Below are 20,993 nucleotides of genomic sequence, written 5' to 3' on the forward strand. Positions count from 1 at the left end.
GGGGGGATGGTGGGTATTATGTTGTCATGGATCGGTAGAGGATATCGTCCTCGTGGATTGGAGCGTTTGGCGTTTAGGTAATGGAATTTTGTCATCTAGGGAAAGGTGACTTGTGTGTCTTTTTCTTCTCATCTTGTTCGATATAAGCATGAATACTACTTGAAAGTATCTTCATCAAACAGGAAGTCTTATCGGCCGTGTGACTCGTACTACGCGGAAACGGAACTGGTCAGTGTCATGAGGGTGAAGCCGACTGCGGTGAGCCGGTGATATTCGTAACAGTAGCACAGTAGCAGTAGTAGCAGTAGCAGTAGCATTAAATAGTAGCAGTAAGTAGTAGTAGTAGTAGCAGCAATAGCGGTGGGAGCTACCATTATCGTATTCAGGTGGTGTAGAGACGAGACCAATTCATCTGTCGTGTCTAACAATCCTATGCCAGAAGGCCAGGATGAGGAGAGACGACCGGAGGGACGGTGCTGAGAATGTGTTATCATGTCTGGTACAGGTTATTCCTCGGCGGCGACATGAATACATCATCAGGCACCAAGGGAGAACAAGTCAACGCCCTGAAGATGGTTTCACTCGTTTCTTTTTCCATCGTGCATACATGAGATGAGATTCATACCTGCTCTTATTAGTATTCACAGCAAGTTTGTATCCCGCTATTCGCTTCGACTCTTACCGTTTAATTAAGCAGGATTTCTGCTCAATTTATTTTGTACTCTGCTGTGTATTTTTTTTTTTTTTTCGTGCCTGCATACACCCGTCGGTGTCTTTTTTCTGGTGCTATTTTAGCTCAATGCTGTTGTCGACGTACCCAAACCGGCGGCCCCTCCAGAAACAGATCCATACTGTACTCGTCCTCTCTACTCTCTCCCTCCCTCCCTCTCTCTCTATCCTCTCTCTACCGCCCAAACCACGCACGACGTCAACAAGAAGGAGAGGGACGGGAAAGAATTCCAGGCCTGGGATATTCAAGCTCTCTCTGCCCAACATTCGACTATTCCCTGCTCTCTCTCAAAACACACAAAAAGCGTAGGATCTGTCTGCCGGGCAATGACAGCTCTTCCCTCCCGACGACCGTCGCCGCCCGCACCCTCGACTTCGACTCCTCGGCTCCGACGACGACGATACTCGATCGATAGCCAACAACGACGACTCCACTCCTTCTTCTCCTCTCACCTGCAGAGGTAGAGCCCCAAGAGGGGCCACGACGGTCAAGGAAGACGACACGGCGCCGTCGTCGCGCCCGCGGTACCAGAGGTGGGGGAGGAGAGCGTGAGTATGCCAGAACGACCGCTACAAGGGCAGCGCAATGGCCGGGTCGTGGCCTCGAGGGAGAGGGTCGACAGCACGCCGTCGCGCAAGGATAAGAGTAGAGAGTCCCTGGCCGTGCAGGATCCAGGATTGAAGGACTACGTGAGCCTTTGCTGTTTTTGTGTCCCCCGCGTCTGTGTCGTGCCATCTGGACTGACTTTTGTGCCACCATCCCTCAGCGTCTGGGGGAGTGCATAGGCAAAGGCGCGTTCGGCGCTGTCTACAAGGCTTTCAATTGGGGGACGGGCGAGGCTGTTGCCGTGAAGCAGATTCGTCTGGGCGATCTCCCCAAGAGCGAGCTGCGCATGATCGAGGTGCGTTGGACAGTACAAAGTACGCGTGGCGGCCGAGAAGACGGGCGGCTAACAGCAACAACAAACAGAGTGAAATTGATCTTTTGAAGAACCTCTTGGTAAGTGACACTTAGACACACACACATACACACACACTCATTCAGATATCTGACAATGAGACTGACCCTTTCTACCAACTAGCATGCCAACATTGTCAAGTACATTGGCTTTGTCAAGACCACCGAGTGTCTGAACATCATTCTAGAGTACGCTGCCTGCCTGCCCCTCCCGGATCGAACGACGACGAAACGATGGCAGAGAGAGAGAGAGAGAGAGAGAGAGAGAGAGAGAGAGAGGAGGACGAGGACGAGGACGAGAGAAGGGAATGGCGGCTGACACGGGAGACTTAGGTATTGCGAAAATGGCTCCCTACATTCGATATGCAAGGCCTACGGCAAGTTCCCCGAGAACTTGGTAGGCGTCTACATGACTCAGGTCCTTCACGGTCTCCAGTACCTCCACGATCAGGGTGTCATTCACCGCGATATAAAGGGTGCCAACATCCTCACCACCAAGGATGGAACCGTCAAGCTGGCCGACTTTGGCGTCTCCACGAGCACGCTGGCTAGCGGCCAGGATAAGGAAGCTCAGGTGGTCGGCACGCCTTACTGGATGGCCCCCGAGATCATCCAGCTGTCCGGCGCCAGCTCGGCCTCGGATATCTGGAGCGTCGGATGTACCGTCATTGAGCTCCTCCAGGGGAAGCCCCCGTACCACAACCTGGCTGCCATGCCCGCCTTGTTTGCCATCGTCAACGACGACCACCCGCCGCTCCCGGAGGGCATCTCCGCCGCCGCCAGAGACTTCCTGATGCAGTGCTTCCAGAAGGACCCCAACCTCCGAGTCACGGCCCGTAAGCTCCTGAAGCATTCCTGGATCGTCGGATGCCGCCGCGCCGATGTCCCCGTCTCCAAGGCGCCCGACAACTTTACCCAGGCCGTCGAGGAGGTGAAGCAGTGGAACAAGGCGCTCGAGTCCTCGGAGCCCAACCTGCGCGCCTCGTCGGGATCGGAGAGCGCAGCGTCGGCATTGCGGTACCAGGGCGGCACGCCTGCAAAGGGCCCGCTGAGCCTGGCAAAGCCCAAGCCCGGCGCCGAGGCCTTCATGGTGCCGGAGATGGCCGACGACGACAACTGGGACAACGACTTTGCCACGTCAATCTCCCCGAGTGCGCTGCAGCTGCCCCACCTCAAGGGCCAGGACAACTTTGGCGGCCTGCTCTCGAGCGACAGGCTCAAGTCGTTTGCGTACGCCAACGAGGACAGGAACGGTGGCGGAAACAGCTGCGATGACTCTTTTGAGGGCGAGCTCATGACCATCAGGGGCCCCAGCTTCTACCGAGATTTCGACTCCCAAGAGAAGACGATACGCCCGACGCGGGGGCAGGCGGATAGGCTGATGGAGCCCTCGCCGCGCTCCCACCGCCGCACCAAGTCGAGCCTCGATCAGCCCTATCGCGGACCTCACCAGGGCAGGTCCCCGCCTAAGCCATCCTTTGGCAAGTTTGAGCTCCCGTCGCGCCCGGATGTGGTGTACCGCGAACAGAGCATCGAGGACTTTTCCGACTTGTTCATCGACAACGACAGCGTGTTTGACCAGAAGCCAAACCAGGCCGCGAGAAAGGTTAGGCATCCACCACGTGGCCGCTCAGCTGGGAATAAGAATGAGAGAGCATGCTGGTAGCTAACCCTTGGGAAACCGTCACAGGTCGACCCCCCCCGTCTATTCCACCCGTCCGACCTCACGAGCCTACCTCGGTCCATGCAGGCGCCCGACAGCGGCAGTCTTCGGAAGAAGGTGGCACCCCGACCGTCGGTGCTCCCGGACAAGCCCCTGCAGCGGGCGCGGTCGTCGATCGAGATTCAGAAATTTGCCGAGGACGACGACGAGGACTTCTCCGACGTGTTTGGGCCCGACAGCACGGGGCTGGAGAAGGAGGAGAGCGAGCTGGGATCCGAGGACGGCAAGCTCATGCTGTCCCAGATGTCGAGCAACTCGTGGCTGGGCGACGACGGAGACGAGGACGACCCCTTTGCATCCATGGACCCCGGCTGGGACGAGATGGACCTCGAGGCGAACATTGCCAGGGACAGACATGCTCGCCTGGCGGAGAAGGTTGAGTCGCTTGTCAGGAATTTGAAGTTCTCAGAGGGGGAGGAGGAGCTCTCGGAGCTGTCTGAGGATCTGGTAATGACCACACCACACCACACCCCTCGCTTCCGTTTTGTCTGTTCGATGCCCCGAAAGCTAACGCTTGCATGATAGCTTGGCCTGCTCTGGGAGAATCACGAGGCCAAGAACATGATTCTGAGCGCTCATGGGTTGCTGCCTATTCTAGAAATCCTGGAGCCGTGCACGGTCAAGAGCAGTCAGTTTATGATTCTGCAGCTTCTCAAAGTCGTCAACGCGGTACGTCCCCTCCCCTTCTTCTTTTTCCCTCCCCTGTCAAGCACAGATATCCGTCAAGCATACATGTAGGTACAGAACTAACACGACGTAGATCATTCTGGACGACGTCGAGATCCAGGAAAATCTGTGTTTCGTCGGTGGCATCCCCATCATTACTAAATTCGCGGCACGGCAATACTCCAACGAGATCCGATTGGAGGCGGCAGCCTTTGTGCGGCAGATGTACCAGACGTCGACGCTGACACTGCAGATGTTTGTGTCGGCGGGTGGTCTGAACGTGCTGGTGGAGTTTCTGGACGAGGACTACGACAGCGCGCGGGACCTGGTGCTGATCGGGGTCAACGGCGTCTGGAACGTGTTTGAGCTGCAGGGCCCGACGCCCAAGAACGACTTCTGCAGGATATTCTCGCGCAGCAAGATCCTGTACCCGCTGGCGCTGGTGCTGCACCGGGTGCTGGACGAGGAGGGCGAGGATGAGCTGGGCGAGCTGATAGAGGGCCGCATCGTCAACATCTTCTACCTCTTCAGCCAGGCGGAGAACTACGTCAAGGAGGTGGTGGCGGACCGGCAGGTGCTCAAGAGCGTGCTCAAAGACCTGCGACGGATGACGCCCATGCACCAGATCACGATGCTCAAGTTCATCAAGAACCTGTCTATGCTGTCGACGACGTTGCAGGTGCTGCACTCGGCCGACGCGATCGAGTTCCTGATCGACCTGCTCAGCTTCAGCCTGAAGAAGGGTCCCAGGCACTTCCGGGAGATCTCGAACCAGGTGCTCACGACCTTGTTCAACCTGTGCCGGCTCAACAAGGAGCGGCAGGAGGATGCGGCGGTGGGCGGCATCATCCCGCTGCTGCTGCGGACCCTCAAGACGGACCGCCCTCCCAAGGAGTTTGCGCTGCCGATCCTCTGCGACATGGCGCACTCGGGATCCAAGGGCAGACGGTACCTGTGGCAGAACAACGGGCTGGCGTTCTACGTGTCGCTTCTGACGGACCAGTACTGGCAGGTGACGGCGCTCGACGCCATCCTGATCTGGCTGCAGGAGGAGACGGCCAACGTGGAGTCGCACCTGATGGACGGAAACTTTACGCGCGCCATCGTGGGCTGCTTCGGCACGAACCGTCTCAACGCGTTCGACTCGAACCTGCTCGAGCCGCTGCTCAAGCTGCTGCGGCTGAGCCCGTCGATCGCGGCGTCGCTGGCCCGACCGGAGATGTTCGCCGGCATAGCGCAGAGGCTGGGCCACAAGAAGGCCGTCGTCAGGCTGAACCTGCTCCGGCTGGTGCGCATCATCATGGACGCAGCCGGGCCGGGGCTGGGCCGGGGCGACGGGTCCCAGACGCTCAACACGGCGCAGGTGCGCGTGCTCATGGAGTCGATCCAGGTGCTCGCCGAGGCCGACTCGGCGGTGCTGGTGCGCAACCTGGCCTCCGAGCTGGTTCGGCTGCACATCGGCGGCGGCAACTCGGCCATGCTGATGCTGCACGACGGGGTATCGTCACCGGGTCTGGCGGCCCCCTCGTCGGCGTCGTCGGCGTCGTCGTCGTCGTCGTCGACGCTGTCACTGCAGCATCAGCAGACGGGGGGGCCGGCGACGTCGGTGTCGCGGCGGATGTCTAGGAGAAACACGAGCTACACACCTGCGGCATTCCACCACCCGCATCGTCATCACGCGCCGTCGGCGTCGCAACCGCAGACGCCGACGCACAGGAGGAGCAGGGCTAGCCTGGCGACCAACGGGCCCATCGTCGAGTCTGCCGTGTCGGCCAGCCCGCGACGGTCGACGGCGGCGCTCGAGAGAGAAGGATCGATATACCGTCCCCGCAGCCGGGACGGGCCCACGGGTCTGCCTAGACGGGTCAACCCGGCCATCACGGCGACGTCGGCGGCGGCAGAGAGCAGACTGCCGAGATCGGCCACCCCTCCGGTCCTCCATAGTCGGGGCAGCCGTCCGGTACTGCGGGAGATGACGACGCCGACGTCTCCCAGGCCCAGGCCTACGACGCCTGTGGTCACGTCGGCGGGTAACACGAGGATGAGCAACAAGGAGCATCCGTCGGTGGCGTCGTCATCATCAGGGTCCAGACCGACGACGAGCAGCAGTAACGTTGGGAGTACGACGCCACGAGAGAGGAATGATCCGTCTAGACCTGGAGGAGTGGGACATGCAGCTAGTAAGAGACGACCACGTGAGATGCGATGGAGTTGAGGGGAGGAAGCAGAGACAAAGAGAAGCATGGTACATGCATACATATGAAGCACACAAGAGACAAGAGACACGTACACACACGCACACACATACACACGCACACACACACTCACACACACTCACACACACTCACACATTCACACTCGCATGAAATCACACGACTCTATACGACAGACATAGAAGACATTACTTTTTCCCCCTTTCCCTTCTGTTTTTTCTACACTCACACACATGCTAATGGCAATGACTTGGCACCGGGTATCAACAGTTTCTTTTCCTATGGGTCAATGAAAAAAAAAGATTTTCTTTTCTTCTCTCCTTTCAAGAACCGGTCAATTGAGAAGAAGAGAAGGCAGGAGAAAAGAGAAAGCAGAGAGAGAGAGAGAGAGAGAGAGAGAGAGAGAGAGATGAAGGAATGAACATATCGATACTAATACCTGTGTAGATAACATGTCGTGATGCCTGATTTGGTACAATTATATTAGCTGTAGCCATCCATGCCAAGACCATGCTAGTCTTAGACTGAAGATGGAGACAAGGATGTTTGGTAATAGCTTGTAGCCTGTGATGACAGGATAGTAGGTACGATGACACGAGGATGATTATTTGTTCAGGTTGCTTGGACTGGCATATATGGTCGACATTGGCTGGACTCGTAGAAGGTGGCCCAAGAGGCCCAAGAGGCCCAAGAAGCCATGATGTTATGATTACCAAGTGTCCATGAATGGTAGGGAGGTTCTGTTACTATATACAGCGGAAGTTGCATGTAGTAATACAGGGCATGAGGAGGTGCGGAGTAAGCAGCATCATGAGGTTGTGTGGAATGCCCGTCTTACGAAGAACATGGTGGCTACACGCCGTCATCCTGCGAGGAGTCAGAAGTGATAGTTTAACGGAGTGAGATCACTGGCTATTAACAAGAAACTATGGAGCAGACTTAACACTCCATACTTTGCGTGTGCGAGTACTCACTCGTACTCGTAGAAGTAGATGCAGACATGTACAGGTAGGTGATCTGTGGAGAATGCGGAGTAGAAAGGCTAGTGCGAAACTCTTGAGGGCGGGAAGAGATTTCTCCTCTCTTGATACAAGAGATTCTCATCATTATCCGTAATGGCTACTGAATTCTTATTGATCAGTTCACCGACTAGTTTGACTTGTTGATTACTTCGACACTTGCTCTAGTACGAGGGGCTCTTGTACGAGGGGCTCTTGTACGACGAGCATCATTAGTCTAACCTTCAACTCCTGGCAACTAGTATTACGACCTGAATGCGGTCAAGATAGAAGAAGGTGGATAACGGGAACCTCGTGGCGCCGCCTCATTCTGGCAAGGACAGGGATCGTCAATCTCACTCAGGCCGTAGGTGTCAGACTCCCCCCCCTCCGGCTCAGCTCAGTTCTTTCTACGAGTACGAGACCGAATGTTGCCTGAATAGGAAATAGATCCTCAACAAAAGCTGAAAGGGGCCTTGAACTATCCTAGTCTAGGACATGCATTTTTTACCGCCTACGAGTTACGAGCGCTCTCGTTATCGTGGAACACTTTGTAGAAGAAGGAAGAAGAAGAAGAAAGAAGTGTTTCCCAACTCCTTAGCTTTAATCCTCTCTCTCCCTCTTGGTTCTTCTGATCCTTTACGGACTCTCGTGTACGGACGGGCATTGATACCAAGTAATAGTTTAACCAAAAGTGTTATTAGTCTGGGCTCTGACCCGCATTCCACTCTTAGGATAGTTAGTATTATTATTAATAGTCTCCCTGTCTCTTCCAGCCTCAGCTTGGCAGCTTGTAGATCTCGCCGTACTAAGAGTAATATGTATCCGTACAGTTCAAGAGCTCTGAATGTCTTGGCCGCTTGCAGGCAACATTTTGCTCGCATCTCGCCAAGAAATTCAATTACTGCTGCCCTGCATTTTCGTCAGAGACTTGTCTGCTACATACCAACAACCTTGTAACAACATTGTATCCATCACCTCTCCTCTTGCTTACCGAATCGTACTCAGATCCTCCCCGCCGCCCCCTTCTACCCTCCCGGGCCGCAATGTCAGCCTGCACTCCATCCCCTAGTGATGTCTCCCCAGCTGTTTTCCCTCATCTTCCTTCTCCAATCCTGCCTGACAACTCCTCGGCCCATTTTTTTCCTCCCCGGATCATCCCCGTAGCCATGGTCAGGATATGTCTTCGTACAGGAAGGAGAGTAAGATGCTTACCATGGTTGCTCCCGACATGTGGAATAGCACCTTTCCGGTCTTGGAAAGACAATGCCACGCGGTAAAACATGTGAGACGCATTGGAGCCGCGAAGGATCAGACAAACACATATGCTATATAAATCCTATGGATTCTTACAATCCTTCTTCTTCCTCCCCCCCCCCCCCCCCCCCCCCCCCCCCCCCCCCCCCCCCCCCCCCTCCCTTCTTTCCCTCCTATTGTTTCTAACCCTACTCTGTCTCTTGGTGTGTGTGTATGTGAGTGAGTGAGTGAGCGAGCGAGTGAGTGAGAGTTAGGAGAGAGACACCTTGTTTTGTTTCGTCATCTGCTCCCTCATAAAATAAAACATCATGGTATCTGCAGCTTGGCTGCCCGTCTTGGGCTCCGTGCTCAACATCTTTCTGACCGGCGTCTCTGCTGCTGCCTTCTCCCATCCTCCTCAACTCCCTGCCCAGCCCAGGACGTTTGACCTCTTCGTCACCTGGGGAAATGTTGCGCCCGATGGCTTCTCGAGGGAAGCCTTCCTCGTCAACGGCCAGAGTCCTGGCCCCGTTCTCGAGATCGATCAGGATGACAGTGTCCTCGTCCGCGTGCACAATGAGTCGCCGTACAATGTCACGACGCACTTTCACGGTCAGTCTCTCTCCTCCTTTCCTCCCTCTCCCTCTATCCACCTCCTTCTCTCCATCTCTTTCTCTTCCGAGAAGAGGATGGAGAAGATGGGAAGATATCCAGACATGGACATGGTGTGTATATGCTGACTCCCCCCCCAAAAAAAAAGGCATCGAGATGTTGGGAACACCCTGGTCCGACGGCGTCCCCGGTGTGACGCAGAGGCCTATCGAACCCTCCAAGTCGTTCGAGTATCGGTTCGAAGCGACGCAGTACGGCAGCTACTGGTACCACTCCCACTTCAGGAGCCAGATCGAGGACGGTCTGTACGGCCCCATCGTCATCCACCCGCGAGCCGACGACCCGAAGCCGTTCCGCAAAATCACCAAGGACAGGAAGACACTCCGGAAGCTCGTGCAGGCCGAGCGTAACGTGTACCCGTTGGCCATCTCGGACTTTTCGCATTACAACGAGACGTACAAGGGCGTGGTGACGTCCGCGTCGCGCATCGAGGTCTCGTGCTACGACTCCGTCGTCTTCAACGGCCACGGCAGCGTCAACTGCCTGGACCCTGAAGAGGTCAAGGCCCACCTGACGCCCGACCAGCAGGCCTTCCTGGCCCTGGTGCCCGGGTCCGAGATGACGGACAAGTCCTGCCTGCCCATCGAAGTCATGGGCGCCATCGGCGACCTGGGCGGCGGCGAGAAGGCCAAGCCGGCCGAGATGGCCAGTGAGATCTTCGCCGGATGCACGCCCACTGAGGGATCCGTCGAGACCATCTACTCCGAGTCGGGCGAGTGGATCGCCATCGACGTCATCGGCTCCGTCAACTTCATCACCGGTGTCCTCTCCATCGACGAGCACGACATTTGGGTGTACGCCATGGACGGCTCCTACATCGAGCCCCAGAAAGTCCAGGCCCTCAGCGTCACCAACGGCGACCGCTTCTCCATCCTCGTCCACACCCCCAGGCCCGGCGACTTCAAGCTGCGCTTCAACGCCATAACGGCCCCCCAGATGATTGTCGGCAACGCTATCCTGTCCGTTGTCGAGGGCGGTGGCTGGGGTCGAGGTGCAGGTAACAGCAGCAGCAGCGATAGCGATGTCACTTCCCAGCCGTACATTGACATTGTCGGCGTGGCCCTGTCCGACGACGTCGTCTTCTTCAACCAGACCATTGCCCGACCCTTCCCGGCCGAGCCCATCGCCCAGGAGGCCGACCAGACCTTCATCCTTCACATGAAGACGGACGGCGCCTCGTACCTGTGGGCAATGAACAGCACTCGCTTCATGCCTGACGACATCGAGGACGCCAACGCCCTGCCCACCCTGTTCAACCCCCAGCCCGGCCTGTCCGACAACGTCACCATCTCCACCAAGAACGGTACCTGGGTCGACCTCGTCTTCCTCGCAGACTACTCCCCCATGCCCTCCCACCCCATTCACAAGCACAGCAACAAGATGTTCCAGATAGGCTCTGGAAACGGCGCTTTCAACTGGACCTCGGTCAACGAGGCCGTCAAGGAGAGGCCCGACCTCTTCAACCTCGTCGACCCGCCCCGTAGGGATACCTTCATCAGCCCGCCTGCCGTCACCACCCTCGCCTGGACGGCTGTGCGCTACCACGTCGTCAACCCTGGCGCCTTCCTGCTCCATTGCCACATCGACAACCACCTCGTCGGCGGTATGATGGTTGTCATCCAAGATGGTGTTGACGCTTGGCCCGAAATCCCTATGGAGTACCAGGCTCTTGTCTAACCTGGCCTCGTCTTTCTTTTCTGCCCCCTTTGCTCTTCCTCTTCTTCTTCTTCGCATAGCATGTATATATATATATATCATCGAGGAAGACTTAACATATAGTCACTTAATATTGGATGGAAAAAAGTTTCTCTTTGGGCATCATCTTTGTTCCCTTGGCTGATATAATGGTTTCCTGGCTTGATGTGATCGTCTCATGGCTTTTTAACGGTTCTCGGCTTCGATGCGTTGGTCTTAATGGGAGAACGAGATGGGGATACACACGATAAAAAAATTTGTAATGAAACAATTATATAACTAACATGTCGCTGCCTTATCGCTGTTTGGGCATCTTCTTCTCTTCCATGGCTTCGATATCCTTCTTCTTGTGAAAGTGCGGCGCCAGCTCCGCTAACCAACTGGCGTCAATGGGCATGACGCTGCGCATGTACTCCTTTGTCGTCTGCACCAGCTCAAAGTACACCACCGTCTTCTCGGGAGGGTCCACGGCCATGAGCACGCTGCTGGGGTGGATCCATACCGTCGTGTTGTTCTTGACGGTGCGGTAGCTGTCACCGCTCTTCTGCAACCGTGCCGCGTTGGGGAAGAAGCCCGCCGTGATGGCCCGTTTGATGGCCCGCAGGTTGGATGCGCCGCACGACGAAGGCGCCACCTCCACTCTTTCGCATAGCTTGGCCAGCTGGTCGCGCACATCGCGTGCCCTTGTCAGGGACCGCTGCTGCAGGAAATTCTCCCGTGCCCACACCGGCGAGAAGTCGCTGTCGACCCACTGGTTGAACACGTTGAGAAGTGTGACATGGTCGCCGCCCTCCTTCACCGTGAACCGGTTGCGCGCGCTGTCGGCATGGATTTTTTTGTCCTTGGGCCGGAAGAAGAGTGCAGAGGCTTCGCCCAGCATCGACACAATAGACAGCACCTCGTCCACGCACCCCTCCTTGTCTGCTGCTAGTACTGCCTTGGCAAGCATCGGGTCCGTGGGAAACTCGGCCATCTGCCGACCCATCTTGGTCAACTCGCCCTTGTGGTTCAGACCCTGCAGTGCGAACAGCTGGTTCAGCGCTCCGATCAGCGCCTCCGTCGGTGGCGGGTCCATGAAGTCGAAGTCGAGCAGGTCATTGATGCCGAGCGATTTGAGCTGCAGCACCACCGAGTTCAGGTTGGTCCGTTGGATCTCGGGCATTGTCGACTCGTCCATCTCGTTCATGTATGCAAATTTCGTGTACAGTCGAAAGCATTTGCCCGGACCAACACGACCGGCACGACCGCTGCGCTGGTTGGCTGACGCCCGTGAGCACGGCACAACTACCAGGTTGGACATTCCCGTCTGCGGATTGTAGACGTTCTCTTTGACGTAGCCGGGATCGATAACATATACGATGCCATCAATCGTCAGACTCGTCTCGGCAATGTTGGTGGCCAGTACCACCTTGCGCGCGCCGTCAGGCGTCGGCTCAAAGATCTTGGACTGCAGCTCTGACGGTAGATTGGCGTAGATGGGGCATATGATGAGCTCCTTGACCCGACTGCCTAGTTTCTTGGCCGTCTCGGAAATCTCCAGTTCCGCCGCCTCAATCTCGTCTTGTCCCGTAAGGAAGATGAGGATGTCTCCCTTGCCCTGTGTCGTGTGGATCTGGAACGTCGTCGTGATAGCAGCCGCCAGGTAGTTGGCTTCGGGAGCCGGCGTGTAGTAGATATCGACGGGGTATCGTCGACCGGGAATGTTGAAGATAGGCGCGTCGTCAAAGTATTGGGCGAATTTCTCGGCATTCATTGTAGCCGACGAGATAAGAAGCTTGAGTTCGGGCCTCTCACGCGACAAATCTTTGACCAGCGCTAACAAGATGTCGGTGTGAACCGTCCGTTCGTGGGCCTCGTCAATCATGATGGCCGAGTAGCCTGCTAGATCGGGCTCTGTCATGAACTCTCGCAAAAGCATACCGTCCGTCATGTACTTGAGAACCGTCTTGTCTGACGTGTTGTCCTCGAAACGAATCGAGTACCCGACCTCGTTACCGACCTTGACGCCCACCTCGTCGGCCACGCGTGCAGCCACACTCATGGCAGCTACTCGTCGCGGTTGGGTACATCCGACCTTCATGCCGTTCTTGGTGTATCCAGCCTCGTGGAGGTACTGGGGCAGCTGCGTCGTCTTTCCGCTACCCGTCTCACCAACAAGGACCAGGACCTGGTGCTGCTCCAGGGCGGCCAGGAACTCTTCGCGGTATTGATAGATGGGGAGCGTCTTCCTCGTTTCCTGGATGGACAGGGCCTTCTTCTCGGCAGCCTCAATCTGGGCGTCCAGGAAGCGCTGCTCCTTGGTCAAGGTCTTGCCCTCACCAGCCATGCGCGTGTCGAGGTTCCATTGGATGTACTGGGCCTCGTCCATGACATAGTCATAGCTGTCATTTTGCCTCTCGTTGCTTTGAATCTGCGCCTTGGCCTTGGCCGTCTGCTCCCGCTCCCATTCCTCGTGTTCCGTGACAAACTTCTCCTGCCCAAACTCGTCACGGTCCACGTACCGCTTGTATAGCGCCTCTTCCTTCTTCTTGCGGTCCATCTTGCCCTTCTCGGTAATGTAATCTTCGGGCATCACGTAACCGTCTCGATGGTCGTCGATCGTCAGCCGCTCCTCAGCGAGGCGTAGAATCTCGCGGTTCTTGGCAAACTCGGCCTTCTCCTTATCCGACAGGCGCATGCCGCTCTGGAGCTCCTGCGTCTCCTCGGCTACCTGCTTCCGGAGAAGCGCTAGACGTTCCATCTCACGCTTCTTGAGGTACTCCTGCCTAGATCGCTCTCGCAGATCAGGCATGGCAGCTTCCCGGGCGGCGGCGTCCTCGGCCAGTCGTCTTCGCGACGAGGACGGCCCGTCGCGGTCTTTCTTGGACCGTGAATCATCCTTCTCTTTCAACCTCTTAGTGAAAGCATCTCGTTCTTCGAGATCGCGTTCCCTCTGGCGCTCTTCCTTGGCTTCGTCAGAGAGATCGGCGTCGTCTTCATTTTCGTTGTTATTTTCCGCATCGTCGCGGCTCAGCTTGACGCGCTTACTGGCCGATTCCTCGAATTCTGGCTCATCTTCCCGTGAAGCAGCTCCCTTATCGTAGTCACCATCAGACGGGGGCTCGTCGGCCCACCGATCGTCGAGGTCGGCATCGGCGTCGCGTCGGGACCTGTAGCTTTTGGATCTGCTGCTCTGTTGGTGGCGACGGGAAGATGATCGTCGCGACGGGGAATTCGAGCGACTGCGACTCCGGTCACGGCGCGACATCGAAGATTTGGACAAGAACTTTTCATCGCGATCACGGTGGCGGCGCGACCTGTGCTTTTTCTCCTTGCCGACCTTTTGAGGACCGACCTCCCCGTCGTCCATGGGGAGGAGGGCATACTTTTTGGAGCTCATCGTGGGCGACTTTATCCCCCTCTCCGAATGAGTCTGGAGCAAGATTTGCGTGAGACCTGCAACAGACAAGAAGGAGACCCCAGGCTGATCGATTGGTAAAGATGACGATGGCTACGGTGACTGACGTAGTTGACGAAAACAAAAGAAAATCGTTAAGCATTACTCGCTTCGAGTCTGATCGATTCTTATCGATAAGATCCCGATGTGAAGGGTCTGATAGCGCTCTCCGGTGCCTGCAAGTGCCTGTAAGTGCCTGAAACCACCTGTACCGGGGATTCGTCTAGTGCCTATGGGGCCACGTCTTTAATCCACACCTCAACTCTGTTATCAACGAACACGTTGGATCTTCTTCCCTTCTCTGAACCAAACCACCACACTTGCACCTTTGTATTTTTAGGCATTCCGACGACATACGGAGGGAAGTATACCTTGGATACCCGCGCTGTGCTTTTCTTGAGCCTCTGCCCACTTCCAGGGCCCTTCCTTGTTGGCTACTGAACCACCATGTTCTTCAACGGGAGGGTTGTGGCTTTGGTGCTGTTGCTGGCACTGGTCCAGCTGGCCCTTTGCGCCCAAGACTACTACAAGGTAACATTCCACCCTCCAGATAGAGATCACTGTCGAGGGATATATTTGGCTGACATTGTTGCCTGCAGGTTCTAGGTGTACAAAAAGATGCCACGGAACGGCAATTAAAGTCGGCGTACCGCCAGCTGTCCAAAAAGTTCCACCCAGACAAGAACCCGTAATGCGCCCGACCCATCTCAATCCGCCGTGTTTACCTAGACTGACGATGCCCTCTATCACAGTAACGATAAGAGCGCGCACGAAAAATTCGTCGAAGTGTCTGAAGCGTACGATGTTCTGGGCGACGCCGAGACGCGCAAGATCTACGACCGCTACGGCCATCAGGGCGTTGAGTCGCACCGCAACGGCCGCGGCGGCGGCGGGCACCATGACCCTTTCGACCTGTTCAGCCGGTTCTTTGGCGGTGGCGGACGCGGTGGCGGGTCCCCTGGGCGCCCCCGCGGTCGTGACATGGAGGTACGCGTGCAGATCAGCCTGGCCGACTTCTACAACGGCGGCGAAGTGCACTTCGAGTGGGAGAAGCAGCACGTGTGTGACGACTGCGACGGTTCGGGTAGCGCCGATGGCCAGGTCGACAAGTGCCACGTGTGCGGTGGGCAGGGCATGCGCGTCATCAAGCAGCAGCTTGCACCGGGAATGTTCCAGCAGATGACGCGCCCCTGCGATGTGTGCGGTGGCCGTGGCGAAAGGATCAAGCATCGCTGTCCCCACTGCCAGGGTAACCGTGTCCTGCGCAAGCCCACAATGGTCGACGTCAAGGTGGAGAGGGGCGTCGCCAACGGCGGCCGCATCGTTTTCGACGGCGAAGCCGACGAGAGCCCCGACTGGGACGCCGGCAACCTCATCGTCCACCTGACCGAGCAGGCTCCCTCGACCGCCAACAACCCCGACCGCCTCGACGGAATGTACTTCCGCCGCAAGGGCGATGATCTATACTGGACAGAGGTTCTGTCTCTTCGCGAGGCTTGGATGGGAGACTGGACCCGCAACCTCACCCACCTCGATCGGCACGCCGTGCGTCTCGGCCGCAAGCGTGGCCAGGTCGTCCAGCCCGGCCACATCGATACTATCCCCGGGGAAGGCATGCCCAAGTGGCACGAGGACGGCGACAGCGTCTACCACAAGCACGAGTTTGGCAACCTCTACGTCACGTATGAGGTCGTCCTCCCTGATCAGATGGACAAAGGGATGGAGAAGGAGTTTTGGAACCTCTGGGAGAAGCAACGTGCAAAAAGGGGCGTCGACCTGCATAAGGATTCTGGTCGTCCAGAGGTCAAGGCTGTTCCTGCAAAGGATGAGTTATGATGATGTTGAATGAGTAAAGAAAGCAAGAAAAAAAGCAGACGACGCAAGGGGGGGATAGACGTAGACTTTGGAGTATTATGTTGTATCGGAGTATCCATGCATGGCATGCATCTATTTGTGTTGAGTTGCCGGAATATTCATGAATATCCCTTATAATTTCTCATCCCTCTCGTTGATAACACCAAGAACTACTGTAGTAGGGAAGTCCACGAAGCAAGAGAAGCTCGAGCAAAAGAAAAAAAGAAGGCAACGATATTGTCTTGAGGGGATCAGAGCAAAAAGAAAGGTCACGGTGGGGATCGAACCCACAATCTTCTGATTCGTAGTCAGACGCCTTGCCATTGGGCCACGCGACCATGTTACGAATTATTGAAAGAGTATGGCCATACACTGATCCTTAAGGCCACCGACGATAGGGGCCACGGTCAAACTTCACGGCCTCCTCCGGCCGTGGCATGTTTGCAGCGTCGAGGACTTTACACCCGGAGGTGAGTATTCACAGGAAATGAACCCTAGTACATAGTCTAAACCATCTATGATGGGTATCATGCATCATCCATTCGATTAGTATTCCAGCGGGCCCTGTTGCTGTGCGCCAGCCGGTCCCTTGTCCATCCCTGCCGTCGACTCCAGCCAACTGTTCCAGTCAATATTTGATCCATATCCATTGCGAAGTCGGCATTGTTGAGCTTATCCAGGCTCATGTCATCAGTAGCCCATAACCAGGGCGTGAAGCCCGGTCCCAATGTCTGCCATCGCCACTTCCAGACCAATCCGTCGGGCCGGGGACAAGAGTTGGTGGTGCTGCCAGAAGCTGAGATGATCCCTGGGTGATACCTATTGGGAGATCCGCAGTAAGTGGAATATGGGCATGACCAAGCGGCTGGTCTTGCTGCTCCGTCGGATATGGAGAGAGCGAGCCCGACCACTGGCGCGACGCGGACTCTTGCTGAGAAGCAAGGCCTGGAGTGTAATCCGTCGACAGATGAGAGCTGTCAGCCCGGGTGAACTTCGTGTCCGGCTCCTGTGAATTGACAGATATGTCTCCATCGTCTGGGATTATGAGGCTGTGCCAGTGCTGGCGGAAGAGCTCCTCGCTGTTCTCACTGGGGAAAGGCAGAGGACTGGAAGGGGGGGAATCCTTGCATCGGCAACCTCGAGGTGCGCGACTGCGCCTGGGTCTTGCCGCCAACGCTTTAGCCTCGGCGTCCCTGTGCCTCCTGGCCTTGGCCATTAGCTTGCGTAGCGGTATCCACATCCTGGATCCCTTATCCATGTTGGGGTCCGCTGGAATCAGCCACTTGCTGTGCAGAGAGATCCACATGCGCTCAGCGATGAGGGTCCAAGGACGGCGGGAAATCTCGAGAAGCAGGTAGACAATGGCATTCCAGTGCGTGTACGACTGGTAGACCCAGCGCCACTGGCGGCACGACTTTTCGTCGTTAAAGAGCGTCATCTTGGACACGACGAGCCTAGTGGCTGTCACGCCGACCCATAGCATAATGTTGGGCTTACCGCCGTACTTGAGGAACCGGTTGCTCATCTTTTCGTACGTGCTGTCAAGAAGACGAGCTTGTTCCTGCAAGGGGGATGCACTGTCCCTGACTTCGGGCGACATCATCTTTCTCGTGAGTATACATTGCTCGAGGATACCGAGAGGCCCCGACATGTCTGTGATTTCATCACGTTCAGGTGGGAGCTGGGTCATTTCGGGAAACAAGTCATCCTCGTTGACATCCAGGGGTAGTTTTGTGTCGAAACTGCCATGCGCGATGGAGAGCTCCATGCCCTGATCTTTGGATGTGCGAATATCGAGCGTGCACAGAACACACCACGCGCGCCGGCGCATTTCGGCCTCGAATGGGGTCATGTGTGGGAAATTTGGCCCGTCGCGGTGTAAGCCGATAGCCCGGGCCATTCTGATGGCAAGCCCCGTCATCATCCAGATGAAGCGCGGGCTGTCGTGGCGGCGAGCGACGTAGAGGAATATACTGAGAGCCTGAACAAGTTTCAGCTGAGGCATGTTGAGAAAGTCTGCTTTGGCCAGACCGTGCTCAAGCCCTAGCCGAAATTTCATGTTAAGCTCTGCCTTGATGGTGCCGAAGTTGATGAGCACCTTGGAAATGATGGTCAGCCAGCGGTTTCAGGATACGTTGGCAAATTTGATGGTGATAACTCACGTCGTCCTCCTCCGTAGAGGTAACGGCCGCATAGGAGATGGAGAACATCAAGGCCTCATCAGCGGCGTCCAAGGCTACCGTGTCAGAATTGCGCATGTTGCGAGACAGTGACATGATACTCGGCATATGGACAGCCTGGAGCATGTAATTCACATTCTCCGAGAAGACGTCTAAAAGGAATGGAATCTGTGATGGTAGCGGCCGGAACTCTGATAAGTCAGAATTGATGGTACCGGAGACATTTAAAGCCGAAGAGTAATGCGTGGCGTTCAGACGGCGTCCGGCTAGACTCGTAGGTGATGGATGACGTCTGGCCCGGGGAATCCTCATCATCGGACGAGTCGGAATCATTACCACCAAGCTCACGAGCATCCATTTTCAAACCATCAATCTTTGGGGTCTCACGTCAGCAAAACCGAAATCTTGATGCCAGGACCCATCTTGAACACACCTCGTCGCTGATGCGGGACCAGAAGCCGTTGCTCACGTAGCGACTACGGGAACTGTCCTGGAGCATCATCCTTCCAAACGGCTTTTCCAAGCGTGATGTCCCCGCCGTCGATGATGATGACTCCAGCATGCCTGTGGTCAGCTGGGGCTTTGATGAGTCCTGGTTACTCGCCGACGAGGCATCCTCGTATCCTCTATTGGCAGAAGCGCGAGCCTGTTCCAGCTGGCCGTTGAGCTCCTCGACCAGGCTCTCAAGGGTGCGCAGCCTCTCCATGACCTGGTTTACACCGGCGTTGGAGGGCACGGGTCCAGCTCCCCCGTCGCGCTCCAGACGGTGAGCCCAGCGCGGGGGCTTGTCGTTTGCCGAGGGTACGACGCACGCAATGTTAGCAAGTCGGCAGTTGGTGCACGGTGACAGCTTGTCACACCGGATCTTTCGACGACGGTATATGACACAGCTACGCAGCTTGGTGACTCCCTGGGCGACTGGAGCCGGGTTTGATGATGATATAGATTGAGGTGCTGGCCCTGATAGTCCCGCAGGTATTGGCCTCGCGTCTTTCTCGGCCTGGCCGGCATGAGCGCCATGCGGCGGCACCACGTCGATCGCAGGGAAGATCTGCGGAATAATCCTATGCGTTAGACAAGGAGGACTTTCCGAAATGTTATTCTTTGCATATCAAACTGTCCGATGACCAGAGTTGGCTGCTCGTTGCGCTCGTGCTGTTGCCCGCCTGACCTTGATGCTCAGTCAGCATTCCCACGCTATCCAGTAATATCGAGCTTAATGCAATAATCCAGTATTACGGCAAAATGAAGGGGTTCATATAGAAGCATATGTTTCTCGATGCGATGACATTTTTCGCGTCCGGCTTCATTCTTCACCTTGAATCAAGGCCGGCAAGTACACAATGGCGGCCTTCTCCTCTGTTCGCTTCATCTATCATTTCGTATCAAACTCTAAGGACTGTCTGTACCTCACAGCTACCAAAACCTCTCCCGATGTAGGCACTGAACAACTCGTTTGAGTACCACCGTATCATCACCAAACGGGACTATTCATGGAAGTCGACGACATCTGTGACGCGACGCAATCATGGACTGACCATGTGCCACTCTGCTCCTAACGGGTCGGTGCCTGCCCTATGCTGACGTTGTGTCTTGCTATACTGTAACGCCCACTTGGTCCCATCAGAACCGCTAGCCAGTTCCATAGATCGTCGTGACAGATCGGCTGGACAGGCCCCCCCTGGCAGTTGCCTATACGCGGCGACTGTCGCAACGCACAACAGATGTTCCCTGCTCTATGACTGGGAGTGCCTGTTGAACAGTGTTCGGACTGAAGGATCTGGAGTCCGGTCCAGAACGGGGCACAACACTGCAAGGCAGTGCAGAAAACTCCATGGAAGACATTGAAGTCATTTCGATGGACCTTTCATTCCGAAAAATCTTTGATGCACATTCCATATGTGGCAAGAACAGATTGAATAGAATGTAGACTCGGCTCAACGGTAATGAATGGTGAGACAGCAACTAGTGAATCTGGCTTCAGGAAAAATTTGCGAGACAAACAACATTCTGATCTTGCCGGCGTAGGAACGGGGACTTGAATGAGAATAAAGCCCACCTCCGTATAAGTGGAACTGAGACGGCGATCTCCCGCGCCGAGATACGGCAGGTCAGACAATAGAAGCCGCAGAGCGACCAGTCCAGGTACAGATCATTTGATCACATTTCCTACCGAGGCAAAATCCGTCGAGCTTGTTTAGTCTACGAACGACTTACTCTTAGCCCATTGTAGGTCCAATAACTACTCCGAAGATAGGAAGCTTTCACCATCCTCGGTGTCTATCAGTGTATCCTTTTACCGGTATCGAAACTACCACGGTAAGCTTCAAGTATGCGCACAGGGACAATAGGGGCTAGCGTCTCACATGGAGTTGCAGAATTAGAGGCAGACCTTAGCTGTGGCACCCTAAGCCCGAATGTCATTATCTGCGGCTCAACAGAACTGTACTCGCTCGACACGAGTTTCAGCCAGAGTCTTTCCTCGTCAATACGTGATGGACCAGAATCAACAGCGCGGCTCGCATTCTCGGAGACTTCAATGTTGTTGGGGAGGCCCAGTCTATCTAGTTCTCGTCGTTCCTTAGTTCCTGAGTATTGCATTATATCTCAGGTTTCGGTTCACCTTCGATCGT

General features: G+C 55.8%; 5 protein-coding genes across 5 annotated transcripts; 3 read left to right on the plus strand and 2 right to left on the minus strand.

Annotated features, from left to right (window-relative positions):
- Positions 1–1,194: 1,194 nt before the first annotated feature.
- GMORB2_3453 (Protein tyrosine kinase) lies at positions 1,195–6,195 on the plus strand (the record flags this gene model as incomplete). The annotated part of the gene is made up of 8 exons (XM_035465429.1): positions 1,195–1,419; positions 1,497–1,631; positions 1,700–1,729; positions 1,812–1,876; positions 2,021–3,293; positions 3,378–3,857; positions 3,936–4,079; positions 4,171–6,195. Coding segments are annotated over 8 exons (4,377 nt in total), but the record flags the coding sequence as incomplete, so codon positions are not given.
- A 2,657-nt stretch (positions 6,196–8,852) lies between these two features.
- Positions 8,853–10,872, plus strand: GMORB2_3454 (Multicopper oxidase with three cupredoxin domains; the record flags this gene model as incomplete). Its single annotated transcript, XM_035465430.1, has 2 exons — positions 8,853–9,135; positions 9,284–10,872. 2 exons carry the CDS (start codon positions 8,853–8,855, stop codon positions 10,870–10,872), a joined length of 1,872 nt encoding a protein of 623 aa, XP_035318695.1.
- Positions 10,873–11,185: 313 nt separating this feature from the next.
- On the minus strand, positions 11,186–14,269 carry GMORB2_3455 (pre-mRNA-splicing factor ATP-dependent RNA helicase DHX16; the record flags this gene model as incomplete). The annotated part of the gene is made up of 1 exon (XM_035465431.1): positions 11,186–14,269. One exon carries the CDS (start codon positions 14,267–14,269, stop codon positions 11,186–11,188), a length of 3,084 nt encoding a protein of 1,027 aa, XP_035318696.1.
- Positions 14,270–14,773: 504 nt separating this feature from the next.
- On the plus strand, positions 14,774–16,162 carry GMORB2_3456 (uncharacterized protein; the record flags this gene model as incomplete). The annotated part of the gene is made up of 3 exons (XM_035465432.1): positions 14,774–14,857; positions 14,926–15,014; positions 15,079–16,162. The coding sequence occupies 3 exons, from the start codon at positions 14,774–14,776 to the stop codon at positions 16,160–16,162; spliced, it is 1,257 nt and encodes a 418-aa protein (XP_035318697.1).
- Positions 16,163–16,862: 700 nt separating this feature from the next.
- On the minus strand, positions 16,863–19,732 carry GMORB2_3457 (Fungal trans; the record flags this gene model as incomplete). The annotated part of the gene is given in 5 exon segments (XM_035465433.1): positions 16,863–18,278; positions 18,343–18,631; positions 18,651–18,733; positions 18,794–19,424; positions 19,701–19,732. The coding sequence occupies 5 exon segments, from the start codon at positions 19,730–19,732 to the stop codon at positions 16,863–16,865; spliced, it is 2,451 nt and encodes an 816-aa protein (XP_035318698.1).
- Between the last annotated feature and the right edge of the window lie 1,261 nt (positions 19,733–20,993).

Source organism: Geosmithia morbida (assembly GCF_012550715.1).
Source record: "Geosmithia morbida isolate 1262 chromosome Unknown scaffold_18, whole genome shotgun sequence".
Lineage (NCBI taxonomy): Eukaryota > Fungi > Ascomycota > Sordariomycetes > Hypocreales > Bionectriaceae > Geosmithia > Geosmithia morbida.